The sequence below is a fragment of the Eptesicus fuscus genome, chromosome 18 (genome assembly GCF_027574615.1).
Source record: "Eptesicus fuscus isolate TK198812 chromosome 18, DD_ASM_mEF_20220401, whole genome shotgun sequence".
In the NCBI taxonomy this organism is placed as follows: domain Eukaryota; kingdom Metazoa; phylum Chordata; class Mammalia; order Chiroptera; family Vespertilionidae; genus Eptesicus; species Eptesicus fuscus.
Window position 1 is genome coordinate 6630927 of NC_072490.1, and position 21546 is coordinate 6652472.

General features: G+C 41.8%; 1 protein-coding gene and 1 pseudogene across 1 annotated transcript in view; one reads left to right on the forward strand and one right to left on the reverse strand.

Moving 5' to 3' along the window:
* Nucleotides 1–21546, reverse strand: part of SCN11A (sodium voltage-gated channel alpha subunit 11) — a 74118-nt gene that overhangs the window by 26196 nt on the left and 26376 nt on the right. Inside the window, exons 8-15 of the mRNA XM_008154831.3 lie at nucleotides 19905–20046; nucleotides 19158–19355; nucleotides 18050–18223; nucleotides 15337–15466; nucleotides 14125–14363; nucleotides 10516–10683; nucleotides 8202–8573; nucleotides 4056–4481 (exon numbers count right to left, since the gene is read on the reverse strand). Of these exons, the coding sequence (XP_008153053.1) occupies nucleotides 4056–4481; nucleotides 8202–8573; nucleotides 10516–10683; nucleotides 14125–14363; nucleotides 15337–15466; nucleotides 18050–18223; nucleotides 19158–19355; nucleotides 19905–20046 (1849 nt within the window). The remainder of the gene's footprint in view (nucleotides 1–4055; nucleotides 4482–8201; nucleotides 8574–10515; nucleotides 10684–14124; nucleotides 14364–15336; nucleotides 15467–18049; nucleotides 18224–19157; nucleotides 19356–19904; nucleotides 20047–21546) is intronic.
* On the forward strand, nucleotides 20768–20870 carry LOC114228604 (U2 spliceosomal RNA; annotated as a pseudogene).

The window sequence follows — 21546 nt, forward strand, 5'->3', positions numbered from 1 at the left end:
TTCCAGTGAATCCGACACTGCAAGGTCATAATTTAAGAACACTTCTCCTTTTGAACACATATAATAACATACACAGACACACACCCACAAACATACACACAAAAAACAGGTAAATATACCTATGGACCAGACAGAGAACAGAAATATAAAATAGTAACAATTTAAAGCACATAGTAGGTAAATGGCTAAAAGTGCCCCATGTGATGATCAGAACCATAAGTATTTCCAAAACTTGAAACATCAACTGCTGGGTTGAAGTTCTTGAACTTAAGAGATAGAGCCAATATAAGCTCTGGCCAATGCTTGGAGTTATGATTATACAAAGCTGCATACCTAAGGAGGCAGGAGGGAAAACAGCCTCAGAAATAGGACCTGAGCAAAGGAACCCACTGGTTCAGTGACTGGATATGCAATATGCTCAGTACCACTATTTGACAATAATCAAAAATTGGCTATATAAGATTTTTGATTCTGAAATGGATGACTTATAAACATCCATTGAAGACATCAGAGAACTTAGAATGCAAAGTGAGTGACAGATCTTCCCACCAAAGATGAGTTTTTAAACTAACACTCCAAAATACTAGGTGTACCAGTCAATAATAGCGGATTTTGTAATCAAAGAAAACACGATAATTTCAGGAGAAACATCAAAAGTGCTTTATTCAAAGTAATGTCCATCGCTAGCTACACATTGCCCCATCTTTCAGATAATTTGTAGATACCGTCCCAATAGAACTTTTCTTGTTTTGAGGCAAACCATTCAGAGACCCAATTTTCCACTTCTTCGTACGTTTTGAAGTGATGCTCAGAAAGTGCATGTGCCATCAATCGGAACAATCTGAAGGGTAAGGTCTGGTGAATACGGCGGGTGGTTTAATACTTCCCAGGCAAGATCTTTTAACATGTCTTTAACTGGTTTTGAAGTGTGTGGTGGTGCGACATCATGAAGCAAAATTACTTTGCTGTGTCTTCTAGAACATTCTGGTCATTTCACGATCAAATTGATTATTTGTTGTCGGTATCGATCAGTATTAACGGTTTCACCTGGTTTTAGAAACTCATACTACACCACACCTTCCTGACCCCACCAAACGCAGGCATTGTCTTCTTTCCCAAGCCATTTGGCCTTGCAGTCAATGTTGATGGTTGACCTGGATCAACCCATGATTTTGTGCATTTGGGATTCTCAAAATAAATCCACTTTTCATCGCCAGTCACAATTCAATGCAAAAAAATACTTTCTTTCGTGCCATTGAAGCAATATTTTACTGACGACTTTACGGTTTTCCATTTGTCTTTCGTTCAGTTGATGTGGCACCCATTTTCCTTCCTTTAAAATCTTTCCCATCCCTTGTAAACAATCGGAAATTGTTGAGCAACGTTTGATCTTTCTGCAAGTTGTTTTTGAGTCTGACACGCATCTTCATCCAATAATGCTTGTAACTGTTGGTCTTCAACTTTTCCAGTTGACCTGGGCGTCTTCGTCTTTCATCAAAATCATTACTTTTAAAGCGTTTAAACCAGCATTCACAAGTATCTTGAGATGGAGTATGTTTACCATAAGCTTCCTGAAGTATTCAGCAGCACTTTTCTTCAAAATAAAGTAATGAATTAAAACTTCCCACAAATGCTCTTTTTTTAGGCACGAAATTCGACATTTTTAAGTGTAAAAATATCTATGATGTTAACGCCTTCAGCAAATTTAACATATGAAGTATTGAAGCTTGTTGTCAATACAACAAAATAGCATACATATCAAATTGCATATATATCAACATATATGTAACTCTATCTAGTGAAAAAAATCCGCATTTTTAACCGGTACACCTAGTATGAGATAAACATAAAATAAATAGCTGCTCCCCATCCCCAAAGTAACTACTAGGAGGTGAATTTACTCAAGAAAAAAACAAAACTATATGTCAACAAATTAGATAACTTTAATAAAACAGACATATTTCTAGAAATAAAATAAAAACTCCACCACAACAGACTCCATAAGAAATAGAAAATCTGAATAGCCCTATAGCAAGTAAAGAGATTGAATTTATAATTTAGAAACTTCCCAGAAACTTCCAGTTTCTAGTCTGATACCTGGAAGTTTCAACACTCCATCCTAACAAGTAAAAAGCTGTACAAACTGGAAAATAAACAACGCTTTTTAGATCCATAAGAAAAGTGAGGTTGAGGGCAAATGCTGACCCCAGCCTGAAATACAAAGAACCACAACTTATCAGAGCAGAAGCCCAGGAGCAAAAAAAAAAAAAAAAAACTCCATAGGAACAGTGCCAGAGCAGGGAAACCTGAACTGTAATTGACAAACTGCTGCAGGCTAAGTGTGGACAAGTTTAAGAGACAAAAGCTCAGTAGGACCATCTTCAGGTGGGGCCCAGACTGTTGTGAGTTTTACCTCTTGGAACTCTACCAAGTTCTCAGAGTGAATATTGGAGAAAAATCCCCTCATGCTTTCAGCAGGGGCAGGGTAAAAGAAATCATTTTGAAAGGTATGGGAGTATTCTGTTCTTCCTAACAAGCCCTGCCCCCAAGAGAAACTAGTTAATCAGAACCTAACCTGCTGGGTTTTATCACGGTCTTACTGACCTGGGGGAAAGATAATACCTGATTCCAGCCAGCTCTAGATTTCCACGTGGAAGGAAGGAAATAGCCAACTCCAGCTTACTCTAGCCATTCTGTCCCACCTAAGGACAGGGCTACTGAGAAGCACTGTGAAGTCCAGAGTCCAGAAGCTCAGGCTCACTGAAAGCCTGAAACCTCAGCACAGAGGAAGGAGAGGGAGAGCAGCTAACTGCATCCAACAATTTTGGCATATTATATTTTCATTTCTATTTATCTTTAAGAATTTAAAATATTTTTGTGATCTCTTCTTTGACTTGGTTATTTAACAATGTTTTGCTTAATTTCCATATACTTGTGAATTCTTCCATCTCCCTTTTCCTCTCCAATAGAACTCTTCCGTTTCCCCCACACCTCACCAACATATAACTAAAGGCCTATTTACAGCAGTTTCATTACCAATACATCATGTCCAAGTATGAAAAAAAAAAGTTACAACACATACTAAAAGGCAAAAAATGTAGTTTAAAAAGGCAGAGCAGGCATCAGAACCAGACTCAATATGGCAAAGATGTTCAAATTAATCAGACCAGGAATTTAAAACAACATGATTAAAATGCTAAGGGCTCTAAGGATACAGTAGACAGCATGTGAGAATATACAGGCAATTTAATCAGAGCAATGGAAATTCTAAGAAAGAACAAAAAAGAAACGCTAGAGGTAAAAAATGTAACAAAATTTAAGAATGCCATTGATGGGCTTTAGTAGACTGGACACAGCTGAGGAAAGAATCTCTGAGCTTGAGGATATCTGCACAGAAACCTCCAAAACTAAAAAGCAAAGAGAAAAATGTGGAGGAAAAATAACCCAGAAGGGAATACCCAAGGCCTATGGGGCAATTATAAAGGTGCAACATACGGGTAAAAGAAACTGACAGCCCTCATCTCCCACCACTCCTCACCCATGAGCCCCACCACTGATTCCTGCAGAGAGCAGCAAGGCAATGAAGAGGTTGAGTACCTGGGGAGGGGTTGGAGTGGGGCACAAGCAGAATGGACAATTTAGCAAACGAAAGGATATCGTAGGTTTCCAGAACCATTTTCCCCAAGACCCTTCTGAGTTTTTTCCTATCACTGTCTCTTTTTCTATGCTATTCACTTCACCTTCCACATTCTTTCCTCACCTTTTATCCAACCCAAATTCTTTTAGGGCTCAACTAAAGGCACTTGATTCCCCTGTTGCCCTAGAGTACTCTGATCTCGCTCCCCTCTGAACTCCTCCGACACCTCTCATCTGTGTCACATGTATAGGGCCATGATCAGCACAGCCCTGGGATGGGCCCATCGCCTTGAGGGGCAGCCGCCACAAATTCTACCCTTATTATCCATGCATAGTGCACCCAGTGCCCCGTGGCAACCAGTGCCCTGTAGCAACTCTAGCTCCACACACCCTCTAAGTCTCTGTGTGAGCCTTCATACCTGCTCCCCAGCCTCAGGTTGTGTGACAGTCTGTTCATTGTCTACAGGAGATTGAACATCTTCTTCCTCTGCAAGTGGGGCCAACCAAGTCCGATCGGGCCCAACACGCAAGGGCTTTGGTGCAGGAGTTAGTACACTGGACTCTTCCCAGGTCACTGGGTCTTTTTTAATCTCTGTGACCAGGGGAAAGACATCTTTGTTCTCTGCAGAAGAGCCTTCTTTCACCTCTTTTTGCTTTGGTGACTTTTGCCTCCTGCATCGTTTGCGACAAAATTGCTCCAGAGTACGTATCACAAAACGGAAAGCCCGGTGGAAGCGATCCAGGGCTAACTGGACTTTGGTTTTCCTGGACTCTCCCTCCAAGTTTCCATCCCTCTCCTCATTGCTGAAGGAATTGAGCAGCAAGGCAATGAAGAGATTGAGTACCTGCGGAGGGGTTGGAGTGGGGGCACAAGCAGAATGGACAATTTAGCAAACAAAAGGATACAGTAGGTTTCCAGAACAATTTTCCCCAAGACCCAAAACCAAATCAAATGAAATTTCTATGTCCTTCTATTTCCCAAGAAATTTCATCTATAAAATAAATAAAAAGAGATTGAGGAGTAATTAAGATAACAAGATAAGACAAAAGAAAAACTCATGTTAAGGGGTACAAACAGCCAAATCCAGCCTATCTACATATAAGCAATACCTACTGTAGACTCTGGCCAGAGTAAAGCAGAACAGTGTGACCATGTGGTATAATCAAAAGTATATTCCTTGTGAATCAGCCAGAATCATAAGCTTGGACACTTGTTGGAACTGCCCACAGGGACATGGGCCTGATGTCTAAGACTGCTGTGGGGTCCTCTTCTGTTTGCAAAGTTGGAGACTTGGTGTACTTTGTGCAGGCTCTTTAGATCCCACTGCCCGAACTGCAGTAAGTACTGGCGCTGAGGCAGAAGGGTTTGAGTCAAATCTACATCGCTTCTATTGAAGCACATCTCACTTTAAACTCAGATCATCTCCACAGCTCCCTACTTGGGATTTTTGCTTACATTCACACACCCCTAATTCATCATCTTTAACTCCTCAAACTCCTCTGTGGCTCTCACCAGCTCAAAAATATACATCCTTCGGAGAGAAGTGTCTGGTGGGTGTGAATGGGTAGAGCCAATATTTTTCACCTTCACCATGAGAATTGCCAACTCTGGATCTTTGCTCAAGCTCTCCTCCATCGGCTCAGGTCCCCTTGCCTCTTAAATGCCATTCTCAAGTACTATATCTTACACAGATCCTTTCTTAATGATCCCTTCCCCATTCCCATTGGTGATGTCCTGCTCTTCTGAACTTTTGTATCACTTACTGTCTATCTACACTTTCCTTGTGTTCTTAGGATAAACTACCATGTGCAGATACCTAAGTATATTTGCACCATAGCCCCAACTCAGGTGTCCTTGGGTGTCTCCTGTCTCTTCACACCCTCACTGGTAGATGCCTAATTAGCCGCTCCATAAATACCTATGTTTCCAACTACAAGTAACAAACTCAAGTCAGCTTACACAATAAGGAAATGCAATATAACCAGAAGTTTGAAAATAAAACAGGGGCCTAGTTATGACAGATAGACATGTTTGTTCCACCATTTCTCTCTACCTTCCTCAGTGCTGGCTTTGGCTTATCTGGTTCTTCTGGTGGCTGCATGTTTACAGTTCTATCCAGAATCCCTGTCATAAAACGGCCCAGAGGAAGTAAAAGTACCATTTGTTCCCTTGTCCCCTTCTTTAAAAATAAGAAACCTGCCCTAGCCAGTTTGGATCAGTAGATAGAGCATCAGCCTGTGGACTGAAGGGTCCCAGGTTCGATTCCGGCCAAGGACACATGCCTGGGTTGTGGGCTTGATCCCCAGTAGGGGGTGTGCAGAAGGCAATTGATCAATGATTCTCTCTCATCATTGATGTTTCTATCTATCTGTCTCCCTTCCTTTCTGAAATCAACAACAACAACACACACACACACACACACACACACACACACACACACTGAGTGGCCAGATTATTATGATCTCTGAACGCATAATAATCTGGCCACTCACTGTATATCCTATATAATTAAAGGCTAATATGCAAATTGTCCCCTCACCAGGAGTTCGACCAGCAGGCAGGCCAGCCAACCGCCCATGTCCCCTCCTCCTGGCCAGGCTGACCAGACCCCACCCATGCACAAATTCATGCACCAGGCCTCTAATATATATATGTATATATATATTTTTATATAGTTTTATATATTATATATATTTATATATATTTTACACACACACACACACACACACACACACACACACACACTGAGTGGCCAGATTATTATGTGTTCAGAGATCATAATAATCTGGCCACTCAGTGTATATACATATGTGTGTGTGTGTGTGTGTGTGTGTGTGTGTGTGTGTGTACTATAGGCCCAATGCACAAAATTCGTACATAGGTAGGGTCCCTAGGCCTGGCCTATGATCAGGGCCAATCTGTGGGGCGACTTGTGGGGCAATGGGAGATAGGGGGCCCCACTGGCACCTATCTTGGCTGGCCTGGGGACGGCTGGGGGCAGCTCCTACATTGAGTGTCTTCCCGCTGGTGGTCAGTGCGCATCATAGCAAATGGCCGTTCCATCATTCGGTTGATTTGCATATTAGGCTTTTATTATATAGGAGATATGTATGTGTGTGTGTGTGTGCGTGCGTGTGCGTGTGTGTGTGTGTGTGTATCCTACCTAATAAAAGAGTAATATGCAAATTAACCATCACTCTGCCACACCCACCAGCCACGCCCACCAGCCACGCCCACCAGTCGATCAGAGTGAGTATGCAAATAAACCCAACCAAGATGGCTACAGCTACAGAGAGCAGGGGGGGAGGCTTGGGTTTCCCAGGCAACAGAGGAAGCCAAGCTTTCCGCCTGCCCTTCCAGGCCTAAGCCTCCACTCAAGGCTATAAAGTTTCAATTATAGAAGGTAAACAAATCCAAACAGAAATGGCGGCAGCCACAGAGCTGGAAAGAGCGGGAGGCTAGGGTTGCCCCAGGCAATGGAAGAAGCAAAGCTTTCTGCACACCCTGGCCAGCCCAGGCCTCTGCTTAAGGCTATAAAGTTTCAGATACACAAAACCCAACAGAAATGGCTGCCAGCCACAGAAGGAGCAGGAGACTTGGCTCTGCTCCAGGCTACAAAGTTTCAATTGTAGAAGGTAAATAAATTCCAGATACCATGGCCTCTGCTTAGGTCACCAGGGGGCGTGGACGGCCTGCAAACCACCATAGGTCCCTTGCTCAGGCCGCCCCATGCTCCAAGGGAACCCCCACCCTGATCCTGGACACCCTTCAGGGCAAACTAGCTGGCCCACACCCATGCACCAGGCCTCTATCCTATCTAATAAAAGAGTAATATGCAGATTGACCATCACTCCAACACACAATATGGCTGCCTTCATGTGGTCAAAGATCCTGCCCCCATGTGGACACAAGATGGCCACCACAAGATGGCCAGCAGGGGAGGGCAGTTGGGAGGCACCAGGCCTGCAAGGGAGGGCAGTTGGAGGTGATCAATCCTGCAGGGGAGGGCAGTTAGGGGTGACCAGACCGGCAGAGGAGGGAAGTTGGGGGCAAATAGGCTGGCAGGGGAGCAGTTAGACATCAATCAGGCTGGCATGGGAGTGGTTAGGGCAAAGGGAGGGGTTTGAGAATATAATGATTATCTTAGAATATAATAATTATCTTAGAATATAATGATTATCTTAGAATATAATAATTATCTTAGAATATAATGATTATCTTAGAATATAATGATTATAATGAGAATATAATGATTAGAGAATATAATGATTATCTTAGAATCCTATCACCTGGGGTAAGAGAATATAATGATTATCTTAGAATCCTATCACCTGGGGTAAAATAGCTATTGGGACAACAGTCAACACAAGCACTATTGTGACAAGGAGGTTTTGTTTCATGCTTATCATACTTGCCTCAAGCCAAATTCAAACACAAATTACTAATATTATATAATATCATCATATTGTTTAGAATAAGAATGTCACTAGTGAAATGTTGCAAAAGAAGCTAATGTGTTTCTTTAGTTCATGTATTTTCATGTTAAAAGGTCTAACACACTCACCACAAGTTTTCCTATCACCATGATCAACAAGAAGACAACGATGCACAGGTATTTATCAGCTTCTAGCATGCATTCCCACATGTTCTCGATCCATTCCCCGCAGAGGATGCGGAACACCACCAGGAAGGAGTGGTAGAAGTCCCCCATGTGCCAGCGTCGAAGACATGCGGCTGCCGTAGCATTACAGGGTTTTGGATTTTTTTTCTCACAGCTGAAACTAGAGCCAAACAGCTGCATGCCCACTACTGAGAAAATGAAGACCACAATGGCCAGGACCACAGTCAGGTTCCCAAGGGCTCCAACCGAGTGGCCTATGATCTTAATCAGGGTGTTTAAAGTCGGCCAAGATTTGGCTAACTTGAAGACTCTCAGCTGTAGATACAGACAATGAACAAAAACGGAAGAAAAGCCAGTTAAGGACAAATTCCATCTGTTCCGTCACAAAACAAAAGGCCTGGTCTCAAGCCACAGCATTTATGACTTTCAAAAATCTTTGCAAAGCCAATCCATACTAAACATTGCCACCAACTCCATATCCCAATCTGACACTCGCCTATATCTAATTTGGTTTTTAAAATGAAAATATTTTGTTCTAGTTATTTTTAAATGATAAAGACTTTGGGGTCATGATGATGGAATTGAGCACACATGCTTACTATATAAAATATGTATCAGAGGCAAAAAAAACTTAGGCCTGAGGATCAAATCCATCCCGTTGCCTGTTTTTGTATGGACTGAGAGGTAAGGACATTTTGTACATTTTTAAATGGTTGAAAAATAATCAAGAGAAGGATAATTTTTTATTACACATAAAAATTATATGAAGTTCAAATTTCCACATTTGTAAAGTTTTATTGGAACTCAGCCACGTCCATTCATTCTCCAACATCTAGGACTACATTTGTGTTACAATGACAAAGCGGAATGGTTTTCACAGAGACCACATGACCTGTAAGGCCAAAGATATTTACCATTTGGCCTTTAAAGCAAAGGTTTGCTAACTCCTGCACTATATTATTCAGATCACAAGTCTGAATCTAAACTTTACGACAATGATGAATGTCATATGATGTTTTTACTCAGGAGAGGATAGGCAATCGGTTACTCAAAACACACACACTTTTTTCCAAAGAGGATTTTCCTCCATGAAACCTTACAGATGTGTTAGAGACAACTTGGAGAAAACACAGCAACTAGTTTCATAGGTTATTTTTTATATTAACTTTAAATATAAACTGTGGTTTAAGTCCAAAGTACAACAGGTATCAGCTATCTGAGGGTGGAAATATTGCAGGTCGGAAAGTCTTATGTCCCAAGAGAAAGACCACCACCGTCTGCTCAGAGGGGAGCTGGGAGAAACTGTGTCTCATATGCAGACAACACCAGAGTTCCTTGCTAAACGTGTGGATGTAATAAGCCTAAACAACAGTAAAAACAAATGCAATTTTGCTCACGTGAGCACCCACGACACTTTAGCAGAGCAGCCTAATAATGCCTGACTTGGAGCAGTGTGCTCTCCTGATATATCCAAGTATCAAATGTACACTTAGGTAACAGAATCAAATGTCTCACTCTATAGGCTTAGAAATCCTATCCATGCCAAATTAACCTTTGAAAGAGGACAAAAGGCCATCTTTTGTGGTTCCATATCTCCCACTCAGATGTGATTTCTCTAGATTTCTATCCTACCTCTTGTGGGCTTAGTCACACTCTACTTTGCTTCATGGCCATTTCTGGGCCTGTCTTGCATCATCCCTAGACTATAACTCCTTAAAGACAGTGCTTTCCTCATCTCTGAGCATTTCCTGTGTCAGTTAACATTAGATACTCTGCTCAGGTTGCCAGGATGCCTCCAATGGCTGTGACATGTGGAATGTGGCACTGGCAGCCCTGAGGAGGGACTTGTGAGAAAGCACCTGCCACCAGCAGTGCCCATCCCCTTCCTGGGCTCTGGAGTCTAAACCCCCTTGGTGAGCCCTGAAGTGAGGGTGCCTGGCTGAGAGCTCCGTGGAGGAAGAGATCATTGGGGTGACAAAGGGCTGAGTCCTGACACCGTAAGACACATTTTGCAACTGGTTGCCTAAAGGCTTATCTTGGAAGGGTGGAGGGGAGAGTAGGGGTTCAGCTGCGAGAAGGTCCCTGGGACTCCCAAGGGCATTTATTGAAGACCTGAGTAGGAAGAGGAGTACATTTTGGGTTCTCTGATTAAAGTAAGATGAACTCATTTATCCAAATTAACCACTGAACTCACTGAAGACTCTTTTCAATCCTGGCTGCTAAGTTATTCAGCAAAATAAGAAAGTAAGTGCCTTACCACTCTGAAGGAACGGAAAACTGGCAAACTTTGCGGCATCATCACATCTACAAAACTCAGAAGAGCAACAATGCTGTCAAAAATGTTCCAGCCTCGGCGAAAGTAGTGGTAGGGATCGAGCGCAATGATTTTAAGGCACATTTCTGCTATAAAAATGCCCGTGAAAACCTATATTGAGACAAAGAAAAGTGGGAAAAGGAAGCCACCTCTTCTTGCACACACATGTTAAGAATGGTTCCAGAAAGAAAAAAAAAAAGAATGGTTCCAAGGAATTACAGGAGTTACAAAGAAATATAATGCATTCTCCTGGTTGCACAATATTGCCTAAAATCCATGAAAAAGAAATATTTAACTGCTATAGCATGAACCTTACCCTACCTTTGCTCTCTCTCCACCCCCTTCCATGGTGCCCAGTTCAATGTTACCAACCTCACAGACATCTCAGGATGGAGAAAAAATATTTCTCATTCTGTTGAAATTAAAGCAAAGCTCGCTTCTTGGTAGATGGCAGAATGATAGCAAGTATCAATTAATTCCATTAAATTCTTTAAAAATACCAAGGGGTAAGAACTCTAAAAAGGGGAACTGCACAACAGCTCTATGAATTAAAGACAGATATCCTCTATAAACCAGAATCCAGGAGGAGCTCACCTAACCACTCAATCTTAGTACCTTGATCAGAAAAAAAAAAAAATTTAAAAGGGGCCCAGAACAGAGAACTCAAAACATTACTAGGGACAGAAAAGTACCTTTGAGCAACTCACAAGATAAACCTTAGGTTCATTATAGTTGAAAGGAGGATTGGTGAGTTGGAATATAACCCTAAAAACTCATTTGGAATGCAGGGCTCTTCATTCCAGAATAAAATATCAAAGAATTAAAAGGAGAGGTAACAGTTTTTAAAAAGTGCTAAATTATAGCACCATAGGCAAAAATATTTTTTGCCTTGTTTTTGATAATCAGGTAAATACAGGCTTAAGGAACTTGCACAATGTTGAATAAGTAGTAGCTAAATTCAAAACTATCTTTCAGAAGATAAATCAAAGCATATCCTCATAGCAAACAGCACATTCTCCATCTCACACACACACAGAAATAAAAAGGAGAAAAACAACAGTATGGAAATGACAAGGTAATATAAAAAGATTAAAGTCTTTTAAAATGCTGTCAGTTATAAGACGCTCCTCTACAATTCTGGGAAAAACAACAACAACCCATTAATGATTAAATCTCCCTATTAAAAGTAACATGATCTATTTTTTATAAATAATTACTTATGATTTATTTTTTAAATCCCTAAAATAAAATGACATAAGTTAAGAGGATAGGAACAGATAAATCCATAATAGGCAAATAAAAAGAAATCAAGGGTGGCAAATAAAATTCAAAGCTTATATCTATCTTTTCCCTTTAACTATTGCTGTCGACCCCTGCCCATGCCACACCCAGTACCTAAAGGCAGGCAGTGTTGCCTGTTCTAGTTCACTGTGCTGGACTGATCCCTGTCCCCTTCTGACACGCTCCTCTTCCTCCTGTTGCCTTCGGGCTTTACCAGTAGGTGTCTACACTACAGTCTCCCTGATGCCTTGGGATCATTGGTTTTGCAGTCCAATTCCACTGCTATGGATGGCCTCTTGAGCTTAATGTACTCCCTTGATTCGAGCAATCCTGGAGCCTAGAGAGTCCATTTCCAAGTCCAGTCCTATAAGTCTACCCATCAGAGGAGGGAGGTTTGGATGTGTTCTTTGGAACTCAAGGCTCCCATGCCTCCCCTCCATCAGCAACATAGGGATATAATAGGTGGGTGGCTGCCACCTTTGTGTTGTGTGTCTAGGGCATAGTGCACATGGAATGGAGCACAGGCAATGTGGCCAGCGCTACAAGTTTCTCATCAATTTTCAGGAGTTGGGGTGCAGGTGCTGCCCATGTCCTCAGACACCAACATCCTTGTGCTTCTTTCTGCCTCTGGAGAGAGTGAAGAAGAAAGTGATTTAATGAGCCAGCTTCTGACTGAAAAATGCAGCTTCATCTCAACATCCAGGATGCCTTGCCAGTGGGAAATCTGAGAGGGGGCTTTTGTCACTTCCCACAGTTGGACCAGCTGATAAAGTGATGGACAGACCACCTCTGCAATTGCAAAGCCCTGTCCAGGGGGGTGACTCTGGGTTCTCTGGAACTTATCCAATAACTCCATCCACCAGGAGGAGGTGCTGAAAGATGGGTCTGCTGACTGTTGAGGTAGGAAGCATGGCCATGAAGGAACAGCATTCAGCTTCCAAGTGAAACAATACCATCAGCCCATTTTTGGAGTACCTGAGCAGGAACTAGCTGAATACACTAGCCTGGAGCCCAGAAGACCTCACCTGTCAGAAGGTACAGTGTGTATTAGGTTTATCATGTAGCATGGAATCGAATGTGATTCATGCTCACCCACAGGGCATTTCTTCTGAAAGGCAATATGGGGAAAGGAACTTAGACACAGACTGTCTTTAAGGAGAACCACCGTGATCTTGCATTGTAGTCTCACTGGAGCCCTGGTCCTCCAAGGAGGAATGTGGGACTGAGGGTGAGAGGTACCCGTCTCCAGTTCTAACCCATACTAAACTCAATGCATAGAAGTAGCTCTGTGAACCAACTTCTGATTCAATTGGTACAGTGGGTTCTCATCAATGTAAAAAAAAGAATTAAAAATACATGCATACATATATACATACATACATACTGCCTGGAAACACTCGGCAATGCTAAATAATGATTATCTTTGCTAGTAGAACCATTGGAAATGACTTTTTTTATATTTCTTTTCTTTGTATTTTCCCTTATTTTTAAAAATTTAAAAAGCTTGTGTAGCTTTTTAAATTGGAAAAATAAAATAAAGCTTTAAGAAGAAAGGACTAGACATTTTGGTAAGAGTTTTAGCCTATTAACTAATGAACTAATTAGGGTAGAACATTCAGTGAGTAATTATTTGTTATTTATGATATTTGGAAGACTAATTTTCCTTTGGGGAAAAATGCCTTCTGCAGGAATTATGCAGTACACTCTCGTATTTCAGTTTACCCAATCTAACTAAGACTAGGTCCCGTCCAAATGGAAAAATGAAACCCTACCCCCTCCCCACCCCACCAGCTCCAGACACCTCCTTCCCAGAAAGCAAACCTCCCACAGCTGCCAGACCCTGACTCATCTTTCCAGGGGAACAACGCCTAGTAATGGCAATCACATTATTTTGTGACAAATGATGTCATCAGTATCACCAGGGACCACCATTACAAAGGGCCTCTGGATATAGTTAATGTTTTCTTAATTATCCCAAATGGTTGACATTTTAAGATGTTTACTTGCTTCTGGCTTACCACTGGGTGATTCTTTAGTCATCTACTGGATGACTAAAAAGACACTTTAATATACTAGAGGGGTCAATACAGAGCCCATGGGAAATTACTGAACTGGGTAAATGAAAAATCCTAAAAATCATCTTTTCACTCTACTCCACATAAGAGGACCAAAGATGGAGGTTAGGTTGGGCCACTTACAAAATGCTTAGACTTTGAAAGAGAGAAGTCAAAGTTTGAAATGTGTTTTATATTGTAAAAAGCCTGAAGTTACCAAATTTCCCATTTGCAACATCAACTCAAAACTCTTGTTCATGTTGTGATGCTCCATGGCCAAGAAGAGAGTGTTGATTATGATGCAGATGGTGATGATCAGCTCAGTAAAGGGGTCGGTCATCACAGTTCTCAAGGCTTTCTTAAAGCGTATCCAGTGGGGGCTACAATCCCAGATGAGGTATTTGGATGCCAGATTTTTCCCACATGGGAGGCAAGGCTCCTGGGATTTTTCTTGTTCTGGAGAAGGAGAATGAAAGAGCAGTTGAGGAGTGATCTCTGAACTGGTCTGGCTGCTCTCTGTATTCCTTCCTCCCTCTTCCCCAGGGTCTCTTGTGATACAACATGACCAGCAAAGAAGGGCACTGACTGGTGTAGCCAGAAAGGTTTTCCACATACAACTTGCTTGTGGTATAATCAAGTACATCAAGTCTTTATGCTTGTATACAAGTCATTATAGTGTGAACCCCTGGGAGAGAGAGACACAAGCCCATGATATGTTCACTCAAGGCAGACCATGCTGACAGCTGTAACAGAGGCACAGAGCTTTCAGGGCTCAGGGGCAGGAGAGATATTCAGACAGGAGCATCTTTACTCAGAGACAAGCAGCACTCTATAAGCGGATTGAGTTCAGGTCTGAAAGCAGCTGTAGCTCTGATTTCCCTGGAACCATTTCAGAGACTCATGCAGGCCAAATGAGGTGATTCAATGGGCACAAAAGTGCTAAGTGATCCATTTGGCCCTCTCCTTACAGGGACTGAGTCCTGTCCTTGAACACCAACCCTTTAGTTGGTCCTTATTACCTGTTGTTAACCGGTCCATCAGATGGATCCAGCCTGCTTACACAGGTCTCCTATTGTCCATGCCACATGCCTAACTCTAACTTCAAGGACAACTGCCACCTACTAGAAACTTCTATGTCTTCTCTTCTAGGCTGAGTATCATTGTCACCACTGTGACTGCCTCGCCTAATCAAGAGGTTCTGTGTGTGCTGTTGGTCCTACCCAAGTGCCAACTCAGGGTGGGCCTACAGGGAAGACCCCTTCTTCCAAATCACTTTGCTCACATGCTCCAAAAACGCACAGGAAATCACTCTTTGCAAGAAGTACGTGGGTTGCAGAGGGCTTGGGGGGTGTGGGGGATGCCGAAGAGAGGAAGATGGAAGGACATGATTGAAGTTAGGCTCTCCCTTGGGCTGGGAGGCAGAACTTACCCTGCATGGTGATGGTGAGGATGCTGACAGCACTGAGCGCTCTCTGCCTTTGAAAGGGGTCTCTATGCTCCTCACAGAAGTCCACTGACAGGTTCTGAGACAGTCGTTTGGTTTGCTCTAGGAGGTATGGCTATAAAAGAGGACATGATGGCCCTTCTAAGGGAAGAGGCCACCTCTTTTCAAAACTTCACAAACTACTGAGTTTCAATGCCACATACAACAAAGATGTTCAATATTTTACATAGGATGACTCATTTCAAGATCATGACAGATGTTCAATTCTCTTATTTCATATATAATAAATAAGAGAAATACGGTTTGACCACTCATGTTTCTTATGTGTACACATTTCTATAGGCCTATCTACAGAAAATTTTTTTTCTCTGTGATTTATTCATTGTCAACAAAAAGCAAACAAAAATTTACAAAAACTAATCAATATAACAATGATTGCTGGCAACTCATCAAAAGCTAAGAATGGGCAAGGAAGAGTTTGCCTTAGAGGCTCCAGAGGAAGTTTGGTCCTACCAAGAACTTTATTTTGGATTTCAAACTCAAAGACCTATATAACAATAAACATTTGCTGTTGTTGTTTTTTTTTTAAAAAAAAAAAAAAAACACTAATGAACAGTAATTCCGGGTATGAAAGCAATAAAAAATCTAATTTGGAAACAATGCGTGAGAGGGAGAGATAAATTTAGAAAGGTGGATTGGGGCCAGAGAGTGAAGTGCCTTAAATGGCTACCTAAATAGATTTGGAAACAGTAACTGAAGAGATCAATCAAAATAAATATCACAAGATCTATGTACTGACCCTCAAGCACTCTCTCAGGCTGTGCTCAAGAGCTTACTTACCTATAATTCTAAATTCTCTGGAGATTAAAGGACATAAGCCTTCAGCTATCCAGGAACCTCGAGTATACATAATGACTTATTTCCCCAAAGTTATGACCATTCAGAGCCCCAGAGGGAACTATTCCTCTGTGATCGCCTGTTCTAAAGGCAACCTGTAATCTCTATATGGCTATCTCCTGTTCTAATTAAAGGGCAAAGACACTTTATATTATGTGTCTGGGTCTTTGTCTTTGTGGCACAAGGAGAAACTTTCAAAATACTAAAAAAAGATTTGCAGCCCTAGCTAGTTTGGCTCAGTGGATAAAGCATTGGCCTGCAGACCAAAGCTCTCAGGTTTGATTCTGGTCAAGGGCACATACCAAGGTTGCAGTCTCCTCCCCAGCCCAGGACCTGTTGGAAGCTCGTGCAGGAGGCAACCAATCGAAGTGTTTCTCTCACATTGATATTTCTCTCTGCCTTTCCCTCTCTCTCTTCTACTCTCTCTAAAAATCAATGGAAAAATATCCTCGGGTGAGGAATTTAAAAAAAAGTATTTGCAGTCTCTTCAATATGCTGTGTTCTGACAGGAAAGAAGCCTCTACACTCTGTCACTCCATCAGAGAACTACTCACAGCAGTAGATGATATCTGTCCATCTACTTCTGCAAAGGCCCCTCAACTCCCTCCCCCCCCACATCCCCGGATCCTTGGGCATGCACACACACCTGCTGCCCACATCCTCTCCCAGGAAAGTGGCTCTAGTCATTATTCCATAGCCTTATCTTCAACATTTTCCCTGTTTCTGATTCCTTTGTCTACAAGTAAAACATATTTCAACATCTCCCACCTTAATGATAAGAATAGCTTTTTACTAGTATTTTCTATTGCATATTCCCCAACAACTTCATTTCTGTATATCCAATTGGCTACTCTGCTTGGATGATCCATAAGTACATCAAACTTGACAGTCCAAAACGGAACCTGCCATCTTCAACATCCCCAGGACAAGTTCCTTTCCTGTCTCAGTAAATTACCCTCCATCAAGTCAACCACCAAAGTCATAAACTGGGCATCATTCTTATTCTCTATATCTAGTCAACTGCCAAATTTTACCTTCTGCAGATCACGGTACTCTGTTAATCTGTTCATCTCTCTTCATCCTCCCTGCTCTCACCATAGTTTAAGCCACTATCATTGGGTTGGTTATCTGAAGCAGATGCTGTTGTTTGCCCCATCCGTATGTCCTTGGGCCTTATCTGAAGGCTTTCTCTGGTTATCGAACCCCCTCTGCCCTACTACACAGCAAGTTAAAAATACAGAAAAATTACTGTCTTTTCACCCTAGCAGTCTTTAACCAATGATGAACCAAAGTTGGTGTATACATATCCTAGCACCCCACTCTCGGGAAGTTAAACTACAAGTATCTTCGGTGGCAAATGGTTTGATAATGCACTTCCATTGGCTACCCTCTCTTCCATGTATTGCTTCTTTCCTCCCCTCTTAGTGCTTCCTGGGATCACTTTCTAAGTAATCTACTTGCACTCGAATGTCTCAGGGTTTGCTTGGAAGGGAACACTGTTCTCCCACAGCAATCATCACGTCAGTCATCACATTGAACAGCAACTGTCTCCTTTTTAGTGTATCTTCATCATTAGTTGCTTGTCTTATACATCTCATGTATCCCCATCACCGACCCCAGTGCCACGCAGATAGTAAACATTGTCAACATGTTAAGTAGATATTTGTAAATAATGGGTAACTGAATAGACACATGGGTGAAGGAAAGTATGTGCAAATGGAGGAGTGGATAAATGAGTAAATAAATGAATGAATCCTTTCCATTAGAGTGACCCATCATTAATTCCTTGGCCAACACTTACCTTTTTGGGGGAATCTTCGTCAGAATCTGATCCTAGAACCTGTTCTTTCCCAGGCTCTCTGAAAAAGAAGGACTTCCTTTTCTTATTACCAAATAGCTTTCTCTTCTTTGGGGAAAAAGATGATGCTTCAAGAGAATTAAGCGAACTTCTGTCAATTCCCATGGCAACCAGAGCCTTAGAAAGGGAACAAAAGTAATTAATAAACAGGTTACACCTCCCTATGAAACACTACAAATGACCTCAGCCTTTGTGAGCATTCTCTCCCCTTTTCTGGCAGCACTGTGCCATGCAGATTGCTCTTCACCTAATTGGAATATGCTAGCTTTGTCATTATTTATCTGGGGAACATGTCCTGTTTGTCCACAGAGATTGCAGCTCTCAAAGGCAGAGTAGACTCTTTCATATCTCTGTATCACTAACCCTTAGCACAGCGTCCAGTATATGCTAGGAACTCGATAAATCTATGTGCCTGTGATGTAGATATTAAGGAGGTACAATAGGTTTCCCCCTGAGATATATCTATGGAAGGTGAGAAGGAGTATAAAACATGGTCCCTGCCCTGAAAATCTTAGAATTGAACGGGAAAAATGTAAAGATACCAGGAAAGCAATGAGAATGGCTTATCTATGAGACAGGAATTTCAAGAAGGGAGAGATGATTATGGCTGTTGTCTCTAGAGCTACCCACACCCTCTCAAGCAAGGCCCAGAACATAAACATCTCCAGATTCCCACAATAAAGTCTAAAGCAGAACCTGGAGATTCTATGTCTATATCTATATCTATATCTATATCTATATCTATATCTATATCTATATCTATATCTATATCTCTTCTAGCCAGCAATTTGGAATCTGTCCTAAAAGGCTCAGGTTTCAGAAGGTCAAAGAGTAACTAAACCAAGGGTTACCTGTTCCCAAGAGCCCTGTGTCTAGACATCTTAATGAGAGAGAGCAGCAGAGCCAGTCTGCAGGGGGGTTTAAATACTCAGAAAAGCACCAGTAGGTCGAGTGCTGTGACCAGGCCTCATATAGCAGCCTGAGCCTCAGGCCCCATGGCCTCTGGAGTTCCCCTAAGTAGAGCCCACAGTCTGACCCCATAAGCCCCTACCTCCTTTTCCTCTCTTAACAGTTGCTGGGCTTCTTGGAACATCCTCTCCTTGGCCTCCGTCTCAGCAGTTACGTTCTTGTTCTGTTCCTCATAAGCCATGGTGACAACAGCCAGGGTTAAGTTAATCAGGTAGAAAGAGCCCAGGAAGATGACCACCACAAAGAAGAAGACTGCAAAGGGCCCCGAGGTACGCAAGGTCTGCAAGGGACAAAGCACACGCTGGCATCCGGAGCCTTCTTCCACGTAGCGGTGACCATCATTTCAAGTAGAAATTGTACAGTACCAATTGGTCTTCCCCAGCAGTAGTTGGCTCAGCTGCCCACAGCCTCATCTACAGCCTCTCAGTTACCCAGGAACTCCTGATACCCTATCTCTCAGGGAGAAGATGCCATCCATCCATCCCCATGGAAGTCTCAGTGAATTTCCTATGAATTTCTCCAGAGTATTCGCATTTTAAAATTAAAGAGGCAAGAGCGACAGCAATGCTTCATGGAAACTGAAGCACTAGTGGTGGAACTTCAGGCAGGAGGGGATATGGAGAACTGTCGTATTTCTAGGAAGAGAAAGGTGTGTGCACTATTCTTTCATATATCATACTATCATTTTATGTTCCTAATAGAATTTTTAAAGCATAATGTAACAGTACCACTGTTAAGGTGGGGAATAGGGGACAAAGGTGAAGAACAGATGGTAGGTTATAAATAAATGATAGGTATTTAGAGAGAATAATTTAAAAAAATAGATAACCTGTCGATAAAGCTTCTCCCAGGAATCTTGGGTCATAAGCCGGAACATGGCAAGAAAAGACCAGCCAAAGTTGTCGAAATTTGTAAAGCCGTAGTCAGGATTCCTGTCAGTGTGGCTGCATGCAAACTGGTGGGAACAGGCACTAGATATGGAAAACAAGGGAACAGAGAAAGAACAACAATTTCACCCCACCGCATAGCACTGGTTCATCTGAGGGCCATGGGCTCACACCCAAAAGTCCTAGGTGAAGTCAGTATTTGTAGAGTGGCCATCCAAGTCTGTCAACCCTCCCAGCCTATACCTTATTGTGGGTACCCATTGACTCTTTTCAAATAGGTTGATTAGGAAATTCATATTAGCTAGTTTTTCACTAAAAATTTAAGTGCAGTGACATAGTGAGCAATTAACAGTAGCAAAGGTCATACAATAAATATCAAGTCTCCCTCTCTCCTCCAACCCCCAGTTCTACTTCCTAGAGGCAACAGTTTAACTTATTTTGTGACTTTCCAGAAGTTTTCTATGATTATAGCAGCATATATATATCAATACATATCTTCTATAATACATAAATGGAAGCATTCTTTAAACACTCTCATGCACTTTGCTTTTTTCATGGAGCAATATAGCTTGAGGATCTTTCCATATCAGCATACAGGGAGATACCCCATTTCTTTTCATGTTTTACAATCCCATGATTGATCTAACTGCTCTACTAATGATGAATATTTACATTTCAGTTAACACTCTTTTGCCTTTACAAAAATTTGGGTTTTACTCTACAAACAATGGATATCTTGCACATAGGTCTTTGCCCACATCACCAAAGCACACATCGTTAAGTGTATCTTTATGATATACTAGGGATCGCTTCTCGGCCTTTTGGCTAAGATCAAGTGTAGTATCTGTTCTTATCAGTTTAATATGATATACTAAGGATATGCACTTCCTTTTTTATTTAAACCTCACACGAGGATATGCTTTTATTGATTTTTAGAGAGATAAGGAAAGGGAGGAAGAAAGAGAGAGAGAGAGAGAGAGAGAGAGAGAATCAACAATCAGTTGCCTCCTGTACTCACTCCAACCGGGAATCAAACCCACAACCTAGGTATGTGAGTGCCCTGACCTGGAATAGAACCCACAACCTTTTGGTGTATGGGACAACATTAAACCAACTGAGCCACCCAGCCAGGGCATGTGCTTTCTTAATTTTTAATAAATACAGTATTTTTATCAAATTAAAGCATATGTGGTTTAAAATTCACATGGCATCTATGCTTATAATAAAAACCATGCCATCATTCTTTAATCATTACTTACACATCCCAAATTCAACAACTTTTAAGGATTTTACATTCACATCTCTAAATATAATACTTATACTGATATTTAATTGATCAATTTTAGCCCTTGTTGATTAACTTCCTGCTATGGTGGTTAATCCCATCCTGCTTCATCACTATTTGTATCGCTCTTCATAGAAAAATACTGTGGCCCATGTCAATGGCTCTCTTGGGTCGAACACATTTTTTTCTTGGCTCTTGTCTTGTTTCTCTTTCCAAGTTTTACTTCCTCATTTTTCTGGAGCAGATCTCAAGCTTCCTAAGAAGACCGGGTGGCTTTGCATATATGAGTATAACTTTAT